Source organism: Coregonus lavaretus (assembly GCF_964263955.1).
Source record: "Coregonus lavaretus genome assembly, chromosome: 3".
Lineage (NCBI taxonomy): Eukaryota > Metazoa > Chordata > Actinopteri > Salmoniformes > Salmonidae > Coregonus > Coregonus lavaretus.
In genome coordinates, this window is record NC_139990.1 from 66,103,110 (window position 1) to 66,113,531 (window position 10,422).

At 42.6% G+C, this 10,422-nt stretch overlaps 1 protein-coding gene and 2 pseudogenes across 3 annotated transcripts; all 3 read left to right on the forward strand.

Moving 5' to 3' along the window:
* Window positions 1–24: 24 nt before the first annotated feature.
* LOC311111604 (tektin-like protein 1) lies at window positions 25–2,870 on the forward strand (annotated as a pseudogene). Its single transcript has 8 exons — window positions 25–285; window positions 524–806; window positions 988–1,092; window positions 1,329–1,471; window positions 1,790–1,983; window positions 2,057–2,152; window positions 2,350–2,463; window positions 2,658–2,870. The product of its transcript is annotated as a tektin-like protein 1 (transcript).
* A 1,253-nt stretch (window positions 2,871–4,123) lies between these two features.
* LOC311112950 (uncharacterized protein) lies at window positions 4,124–5,195 on the forward strand (the record flags this gene model as incomplete). Its single annotated transcript, XM_084156087.1, has 3 exons — window positions 4,124–4,175; window positions 4,512–4,631; window positions 4,743–5,195. 3 exons carry the CDS (start codon window positions 4,124–4,126, stop codon window positions 4,949–4,951), a joined length of 381 nt encoding a protein of 126 aa, XP_084012213.1. The 3' UTR covers window positions 4,952–5,195.
* Window positions 5,196–5,861: 666 nt separating this feature from the next.
* LOC311115876 (zona pellucida sperm-binding protein 3-like) lies at window positions 5,862–10,340 on the forward strand (annotated as a pseudogene). Its single transcript has 8 exons — window positions 5,862–6,332; window positions 6,438–6,553; window positions 6,738–6,838; window positions 6,956–7,130; window positions 7,533–7,644; window positions 9,522–9,636; window positions 9,769–9,845; window positions 10,105–10,340. The product of its transcript is annotated as a zona pellucida sperm-binding protein 3-like (transcript).
* The last annotated feature ends 82 nt before the right edge of the window (window positions 10,341–10,422 follow it).

A 10,422-nucleotide genomic window follows, 5' to 3' on the forward strand; every position in this document is an offset into this window, starting at 1 on the left:
TCAAAAGGTTTGAGTAAATAGAAAATGCCTGTGCGGTTAGTTCCCCTCGCCTCTGTGACGATAGGACCGCAGTCTTGGCGGGATGATACGATGCTCTCTATCCGGAGAGCGGAGCACTTGGTGCGGCAAACCCACGCAGGACGGTCGGGGTCTATCAGCGGTGCACGGAACTGTAGCGCCGCCGCGTTTACCCCGACGCGCACAGACACAATTGAAGTGGATGGAGGCGGTGATACTCATGCTTTGTGCAAGCATAAACTCAGACCACAAACCACAGGGACAATGGTGAGAGTATATTTTAAAGTTATGATGAATGAAATTAATAGTGAATGAATGTGCACTATTTTCAATCCTGTAGGATATATAAGCTTTAGCCTAAATTAAATGTATTTTGGTGGTAATTGCTGTTTTGCTAAATAATGCAATCACAGTTAATGAAATTAAGTTTAATTATATTTGTAAGTTTTATATATTGTTGTATGTGTAGACTTCAATGTCATTCTCTGTCTTATGTCATGTTTAGCTCCGAAATGCTACCCCCACCACATTTGTGGTTGTTTCCCCCTCCCTGCTTTCGAGAGCAATGTGCGGAGGCCAGTGTAGGGGTAGCATGGGAGTACATGCGCGGTGTGAGGGAAGTGGAGGGCGAGATACGTAGACAAGCTGTCCGGGTGGCACAGGAATGCATTAAACTAGAGAGGGAGAGAGGCCTCCTGCAGAGGATGCTGAGGAGCCTGAGGTGTGAAATGCTGATCAACAAGGAGAGTGTGGAGGGAAGGACCATGAGACCAGCTACTACTGAGACTGTGAGTTCAGTGTATGTGCATGTGTCACAACTGAATTTATTTGAGTTATTTTCATATTTCCACCTGACCCAAAGTTTTTCTGCCCAGTACTGCTTTGCTGGACTACATTAGGCCTATATGTATTATAATCTACTGTATGGCTATGAGAAAAAAAACACAGATGATTGTTCTCTGTTTCCAGGGCAGAGACGGAGCAGACCATTTGCTGGAGTGTGAAAAGAGAGAACTCACTGAGCTGAAACAGGAGCTGGAGAGCACTCTGAGGAGCACATTAGCACAACTACAGGTGATGACGTCTAACTGCTATAGGCCGGGTTACTGTAAAAACACTATGACAAATGCTAATGTAGACAGGGCTTTATAAAATAAATGTGATCGCTTTCTCTCTTTTTATGGTTTTCAATGGATACAGGTGCCTAGAGTTATGCTTATGCCTATTCAAGAAAGTTGTCAAGTTGATTTGCTATTGATATACCTTTAAAAAAGCCAGTATTTCTCTCGCTCTCTTCTTACCATGTATAGACCCTGGGTCAGTGCAGTAGGCAGCTGTTGGACTGTGCCAGTGAGAGAGCTACTACCACACACTCGCTCTGGCTCTCTCTCTGCAGGGGGACAGGGAACTCCCTCCCAAGGCCTCATAAAACTACCAGAGCCAATCGGCCCCTGTCAATAACATACTGTACTAATGTAACACAGTTTATGGCACTGCGTTGACGTCACCTTGTCCCATATAGCGCCTATTGTGGTTACACTTTGTTTTATTGTCAGTGATTCGCCTAGTTTTTGTCTTAGACACTACATGGTGACAGTGTAATTACATAATAGTTACATAATAGCCACTCATTTTATTTATTTGGGATTTATTTAAACCAGCACCTGTAGGCTTACCATTTGCTAGTTAGTCCCACAGATTGCCCATTTCTACTATACACTCTTAGTGGATACTAGGCAAATATCAGCTGAAACAGGTCTGTAAATTAAAGGATTACCCACATCTTTCCTTCTCTCAGAATGTAAGCAGGTTCTGGAATCTTCCACTCTGGCTGTGAACCAATCACAGCTGCTACGAGAGAACATCAGGCAGATGATTGGAAATGACATCGCCAGGCAAAAAGCTGCCCACCGTACTGTCAATGAAGCTCTGGTGAAGAAAATAGCTGAGACAGTCACTCTGAAGGTACAGCATGGGACATACAATAGTATTTAACATTTTAAAGTCAAACTAGTAAAACTCTCATTCTCTCGCACAGCAAAATCTCACAATTATGTCTGCAGCCGCCAGCCAGGCCATTTTCCGCAAACAGAGGCAGCTGAACTGCATTCGTCACAGCCATGACAGAGCACTGGTCAGTATGTGAGTGGAACTGTCTGTAGGCTTTGTCATGCATAAGAGTGTGCATTGGACATAGTGTCTGTATCTGTGCTTATTTGGTAAAGAAAGAGCCACTAATGTTGGTGTAATGGTTGGTTGGTTGTAATAATGTTGTAGTGGGTGACTTCACTACTCCACCCCTATCTTCCTATGTTGTCATGTGTTTTCCAGGGCCCTGAGTACAGTGGGGATATACTTTCCAGAGAGAAACTGAACAGGCCTATAGTAAAGGTTTACCACAGACACCCTGGGACCCAGTTACCTGAGGCTGCTCATCTCATACTGGTAACTAATGACCTTCATCTAAAAACGAACATGATTGACACTCTTTCTCTTATATTATGTACTTGGCCATTTACTGTAGTAGACAAAAATGTCTGTGCAAGTCTTCCATTGACATCAATGCATGATTTATGCAAACGTAGAGTTAAGTTCTCATGTTCGAATTCAGCCCTCTGAGTCTTGTGTTTTTCTCTCAGGGTAGTTCTGTGTTGAGACGCTGCCTGCTGTCCTCTGAAGAGGAGCTCTCCAGGCTGCAGGGCACGTGTCTGCAGCTGGTGGACAACCTGCACGGCAAGAGGGCCGCAGAGCAGGTGGACTCTGCTGTGGTCAGGCTGCGGCGGCAGCTGGTCGACAGACAAGCAATGCCCACTTTCCTGCAACAGGAGGTGTACTAAACTCATTATGTAGTGCATGACTCAATGAATCTTTCATCTCTCCTTGGCTCCTTCTCAAAATGAATTGGAGGATAAGCTCAGAGGGAAGACGATTTAAGGTTCCTCCCCTCTGATGAAGAGCCCATATCTATAGTTATATACAAACGGCACGTGTGTTTTATCCTGGATTTGAAGTGAAAAGAGGGACCAATGTGTTGAAAAGGGACCATTTAAACATGATGATTAGGAAGGTATGTTTTTGAACCTAGTCATGTGTGGCATCCCAACCCTCGATTAACCACATTTCTGCATTACACCATTTAATGTGTACTTGAAATAAGCATAAACAGTATTTCTCTGCAAACTCAGCCCCATTGCTTATTGTTTGCGAGTTCCTTAGCGCAGCAATGTGCATGGGTTTCATTGGCCTGGACTTGATCTCCTTGCATTAATCCACTGTCATATTGTACAGCTAGGCATCTATAATGCGAATTGAATATGTTCAGCATAGACTGCATTAGAATTACAAACAGTTTACTGTACTGTTTATGATCAACTTCACCTGTGAATAAATGTATACTGTTATAAAGCCCAGTCTCCATCACCCCCTCTCTTCAGTCCGAGTCATAAGACTGCAAGTCACTTGACAGTCCTCCCTCTAAACTTCAAGTCTTTCATTAAGAAATAAGGGATGATTCAATAAGCCTCTCCTTTAGTGAGTGGTTACAGAAACACTGTATAAAGGCCCTCTATACACGGCAAAGCAGTACTGTAGATTTCAGTAATATATTTGTGTATCATTGCAATACACTATTAAACTGAATACTCAAATAGTTTGTTTCTACATTTGTATTTATGCAGATTCCAGTGTAAACTTTACAATCAGCCATGGCGGAGGAGAGACTTCAGTCTTATCACTGGACGGCTAATGTCCTAATTGAATCAGATGTGTCGGGGTGGGGAGACGTTTGAAGATAATGAAGGTAGTATCAAGGAAAACGGGAGGCTATCTTCAGATCTGTGCAGACGATGCATGAAGAGAGAGAAGACTAAAAGTACTGGGATAATACCACAAGTTTGTACAGACGCATCCCCAAACGGACTATATCAACACATTTTACTGGATAAGAGAAGGTTGCAACTAGTTATTGTTTTTTTAGACAATCATTTATCTAAAAACATTAACTAGATAACGAGAAAATAGAAAGGTCTTGAGGCGCTGGTAAAGCAGTCAAATCAAAGGGAATACAGGATATTGTCTTTGTTTGGAGAGAGACAAAAAACAAGTGATGTCACAGCTTCTATGCCCTCTGCTTTTCCTGTGTCTGCTACCATCTGTGGGTAAGTGGAAGAGAAAAGAGTTACAAATTGAATACCTATATTGCAATGTGCAGATGTATCATATACTGTGTGTTTTTGCACGTGTTTATGTGGGAAGCTAATTGGTTAATTGGTGTTTAGCTTTGTACAGTGACCTTTGCATTATTACATTAACAACATTGTTTAAGCCCCTCCTACCCATTTCCCCCCAACTGTCCATCATAGGACATCAGGTCCTTTCCTCTGATAATCTTGCACTGACAATTTTACCTATTAAAAATCTGTACAATCTTTCAGTGCCTGTGCCAAACTTTCATTTTACTTTGTTCTTATGTAATCAATATCTTTCTCTTTCAGTTGCTCTGTTTTGCTTCACCTGTGTCTTCCCTACCATATCCCCACTGGACTGCATCAAGTTCCCTCAGAAGTGTCCTCCAGGTCAGCTATGTCTGTCCAGCAAAGCTGTGGGGAAGCGTGGTGAGAGCTCCTTAAGTTACATACGTTGTGTGTGCGTGCCTGCATGTGAGTGTGTACAAATAACACCATTAATGTAACGCTAACTCGGTCATAAACATCTTTAATCTACAGGAGAGTTCAGTGTGACGCTGTATGAGAAGAGCTGTGTCCTCTCCGCCCTGTGTGGCCTGACTGGTGAGAAGTACGCCATGGGCCTCAACTTCACCTTCACCAATGAATGCTGTTCCACCCACCTGTGTAATGGAGCTGCAGCCCCCTCTGCCCTCTACTGGACTGGCTTTGCTCTCTCTCTCCTCGCATTCACTCTCTCACTGTGTTGATTTACCCATCTTTAAAGATAATGCTACTGTCGCTAAATGCATAAGGAAAACATGACCACATTCCGTTGCCTAGCGTCGTCGAAACGTTTCAAATAGAAATGTGATGAATAGAGCTGGCATGATTCCTTGTTCTAATTTTCGGAGAGGCATGTTTGTTCAACATACCGTATTTCTATCTGTCCGTTCCAAAACGTTGTATTCTGCTGAACGTGGCCCAGGTGTTTAACGCAATAAATGTGTGCTTTCTGTACATGAAATATGGACAGAGGATATGTTTTCCATTGAACTGACCATTTTCTAGAGTTGAGCAAAAATAATGTGCTTAACACTTTTATTTTACATCTAGGCATAGAATTAACAATATCCCACATGTATCTGTCATTAAAGTTGAAAATGAGAGCTAACAACGTACAAATCATTCACTGTATGGATAATAAATTGTCTTGATATAATCTATAATTGTCTATTTGTATTTTCTATATTTGGGTATGTCTTAATTTTTATAGGCCCTGACTATTTTTGTCTAGCCTATCAAAACTTATAGGCAGGCATAACCATCTATTATAATATTTGAATCCAATTGATCTAATATTTTGCCTGCAGTGCAAATGGCCTCGGTGGCACGAGCCTTGTGCGCACCAATAGTCGACTACGTCTCCAACAGGTGTTTTTTATTCTGGCTCATACTGCAAGGAATACTGCCGCGTTCATGTTCTAGTTGGAACTAGGAAACTCGGAAATATCTGACTTGCTAACTGGTTATACTTATTCACGTGCCGCGATCAACGAATCAGCAAGTCGGAAATGTCCAAGCTTCCTAGTTCCGACTAGTATTTGAACGCGGCATACCTATGGAGATTAATTGACGCAGGGCCTGATTTTGCTCGAGTTATTGTACAGGAATATAGATATGTTTTATATTTTCAACTTGGCCTTTTTGGCCATTTTGCATTCTCTAAGAGCAGAGGGAGGCTCAATTGAACGCCAGTCATTTATAAAACCTTTTGTGAAGGTATTACTCGCCGAAGACCAACCATCTTACCTCGTACTACCTGTGTTCCAGCACTCAAGGGTGCCGCTGGTAGACAAGGAACAGTTCTCTCCAGTCCGTGGTACTGGACACGAACAAATACCGGATAAAGTCAGGAAAATACTGCTCCCGGTGTACGCAACACAGAAGCCCTCTGGTCCAAAAAGTCAAGCACGCGAAGTGATAACACTTTGTAACATCAACAAGATGTTCGTGCAGGTAAAGAAAAACATTTTGGGCTCAGGGGGATCACCGTCGCAACTGACACTCGGAACATGCCAAGCCAATAAATCTACAAATCATTCCCTCATCTTCGAATACGACCTAGGCCTCTGTGGGAGCAAGCGCTCGGTAAGGTTTTCCAGTGAGTGTGTTTGTCAACATTCATATGCCTACATTTCCCAGAAATACCATCTTGTTGATATTGACATTGGCCTACTTATCTTCAAAAAACAGCTAGTAAATAATCGTGTGGCCTACTCCAACACACTCCGATATGACCCTCCGAAGCTCCAAGGGCCTATCAGGCGAGCTGCACCATTCACCTTGCGAGTTGTCTGTCATTTCAACAGGTGACCTACAGTATTTACACTATTTTATGATGGGTTGATCTTTACCATGAGTGCATGTCACTGGAGGAGTATGTTATCATTGCATACTAAGAAAACTACATAAATGAGAGTAGGTTGGCACAACATTTTAAAAGTTGATTTATAGTCAATGTTTAGTTATTTAGATTTGCGTATTTCTTTCCAGATATCATTACTCCTACAAAGTAGGCTACATGCGGAATGTGACACACAAGGTCTCCAAACCAATGAAGAACAGAGCCCGTCCCATGCTCACTGCACGTAATGGTAGGGTATAGATGAGTCATTGATCTACAGTAAATGAGTAGTCCTGATGTTATAGAATGTACTTAAATGAGTCCTCAAGTAATTGAAAGATCTGACTACTCATTCTCTCTCCCTCAGCTCAATGGGAGAGACTTGCCCCATCCGATGGGTACTCTATGGGAAAGCCCATGTACTTTCAGGCTGACGCGCCTTCCATGTCTAAAGATGGACGTCTCTATGTCCACTCATGCAATGTGACCATCAAGCAGTCACACACCTCTACGCCTCACTTTACTGTCATTGACAATTTTGGGTAATGTAGACATACAGTATGCCAGATCACTTCTATCAGTATCATTTGCACAGTACTTTGCTTTTAAAGAGGCAATCCGCAGCTGAAACAATAACAAAGAAATTCCCTGCCCCATTTTTGGCAAAAATCAGAGGGATGGGGCTGGAGAAATGTAACCAATCTCAAATTCATAGACCGAGCTATAGATGCAAGTACTGACCATCTATAATATCCAAATGATAGTTTTGGGTTCTGATGTTGTATGACAGTTGAACTAGGCCCATGCAGCATTTATAAGTTATGCACCCATTGATGATTGAAGAATATATCATTCATTTATAAGTCCAAAAATGAATGTAGCAATTGCAGATTGACACTTTTCAGGAACAACTTGGATTTAACAGTAATCTCTTTTCTGCACAGGTGCATGGTTGAGAGCAAAAACAACAGTGGCTCCAGATTCATCCCATATAAAAGGAATGTTGTGAGGTTTACCATGGATGCCTTTCTGTTTCAGGGCATGACAGCAGGGCAGGTATGTTAAGGATGCACATACTGGAGATGCACTCCATTCATAATATGCAACAGTAACCATAGTCAACTGACCAGTACTTGAGTGCTATGCCATCATTAGATTTCCTATGCAATACATGGACTTCATCAAGCATTATAACCACTGAGCTTGTACAGTGGGGGAAAACAAGTATTTAGTCAGCCACCAATTGTGCAAGTTCTCCCACTTAAAAAGATGAGAGGCCTGTAATTTTCATCATAGTTACACGTCAACTATGACAGACAAAATGAGAAAAAAATATCCAGAAAATCACATTGTAGGATTTTTTATGAATTTATTTGCAAATTATGGTGGAAAATAAGTATTTGGTCAAAAACAAAAGTTTCTCAATACTTTGTTATATACCCTTTGTTGGCAATGACACAGGTCAAACGTTTTCTGTAAGTCTTCACAAGGTTTTCACACACTTGCTGGTATTTTGGCCCATTCCTCCATGCAGATCTCCTCTAGAGCAGTGATGTTTTGGGGCTGTCGCTGGGCAACACAGACTTTCAACTCCCTCCAAAGATTTTCTATGGGGTTGAGATCTGGAGACTGGCTAGGCCACTCCAGGACCTTGAAATGCTTCTTACGAAGCCACTCCTTCGTTGCCCGGGCGGTGTGTTTGGGATCATTGTCATGCTGAAAGACCCAGCCATGTTTCATCTTCAATGCCCTTGCTGATGGAAGGAGGTTTTCACTCAAAATCTCACGATACATGGCCCCATTCATTCTTTCCTTTACACGGATCAGTCGTCCTGGTCCCTTTGCAGAAAAACAGCCCCAAAGCATGATGTTTCCACCCCCATGCTTCACAGTAGGTATGGTATTCTTTGGATGCAACTCAGCATTCTTTGTCCTCCAAACACGACGAGTTGAGTTTTTTCCAAAAAGTTCTATTTTGGTTCCATCTGACCATATGACATTCTCCCAATCCTCTTCTGGATCATCCAAATGCACTCTAGCAAACTTCAGACGGGCCTGGACATGTACTGGCTTAAGCAGGGGGACATGTCTGGCACTGCAGGATTTGAGTCCCTGGCGGCGTAGTGTGTTACTGATGGTAGGCTTTGTTACTTTGGTCCCAGCTCTCTGCAGGTCATTCACTAGGTCCCCCCATGTGGTTCTGGGATTTTTGCTCACCGTTCTTGTGATCATTTTGACCCCACGGGGTGAGATCTTGCGTGGAGCCCCAGATCGAGGGAGATTATCAGTGGTCTTGTATGTCTTCCATTTCCTAATAATTGCTCCCACAGTTGATTTCTTCAAACCAAGCTGTTTACCTATTGCAGATTCAGTCTTCCCAGCCTGGTGCAGGTCTACAATTTTGTTTCTGGTGTCCTTTGACAGCTCTTTGGTCTTGGCCATAGTGGAGTTTGGAGTGTGACTGTTGGAGGTTGTGGACAGGTGTCTTTTTTATACTAATAACAAGTTCAAACAGGTGCCATTAATACAGGTAACGAGTGGAGGACAGAGGAGCCTCTTAAAGAAGAAGTTACAGGTCTGTGAGAGCCAGAAATCTTGCTTGTTTGTAGGTGACCAAATACTTATTTTCCACCATAATTTGCAAATAAATTCATAAAAAATCCTACAATGTGATTTTCAGGATTTTCTTTCCTCAATTTGTCTGTCATAGTTGACGTGTACCTATGATGAAAATTACAGGCCTCTCTCATCTTTTTAAGTGGGAGAACTTGCACAATTGGTGGCTGACTAAATACTTTTTTTCCCCACTGTATATATTTTCCTTTCCCTTGTCTATGCAATTGATTTACTGAGGTCCGCCGACTCTACATTGCATTGGAAGTAGTATGTACATAAGTATGCAAACTGTAGATTCTGTGCCACATTTCAATCAGCCCAAGCCTCTCTTCTTCAGCCACAGGAGCTCTACATGCACTGTGCCATGTCTGTGGGGAGGTCTGTCCCCTCTTCAACAGCCAAAGCCTGCACTTACGATTCCTCAGCAAGAGAGTAAGCCCTGATCATACTGAAGCTGTCTGATACTTTATCCATATAGGCCCTGCAAAAGATTATGGAAAACCACTAATAATATGAAAAAAGTATTTCATATTGCTCACATACATCTTGGTCTGGTCCTATCAGATGGAAGGAGCTGTATGGAGCTTCTTCAGTCTGCTCCTGTTGTGAGTCCACATGTAGTTGCTCTGCTGTCCCCTCTGGTGAGTACCGTGCCTACAAGTGTATCTTTGCAGTTACTTACTGTTGGTTTTGGGAGGTTATTTTGGTCCGGAGTACTTTTTTGCACTTGTAAAGATGGCCTCATTATGATGATATGAATCATTTTTATTTAGGAAGGCGTTTTCAAACATTTGTGCACAAAGCTTAGCCTATCCTGTGTTATCACCATCAATGAGTATCAATTTATTTAGTCTGTGTCGGTGAAGAAGTTTGGCATCTAACTCGCTCTGTGTGCTCCAGCCACCACAAAGATGGTCACCAGCAAGTCATGGTCAGTGGAATACAACACGAAGCCTGCTCCGGCCCAGGAGGTGACGACAACCTCACAGCCCGAGACCGTGGTGGAGGGGCAGTTAGGTGTGAGGCAGGTGGAGAGACTTAAAGAGAGGCCTGTGAAGGGATTTGCTGTCGTGGAAGTAGAGCAGGTCTCTGAACCACACAGAACATTCGAGGAGCTATTTGGTTTGGACAAATAGACAGCAAGTGTGGTCACTGCCCAACGTTCATGTCGATAATTCACTTTGGAAATAAAAAATAAAATAATTACCATCTTGTTAA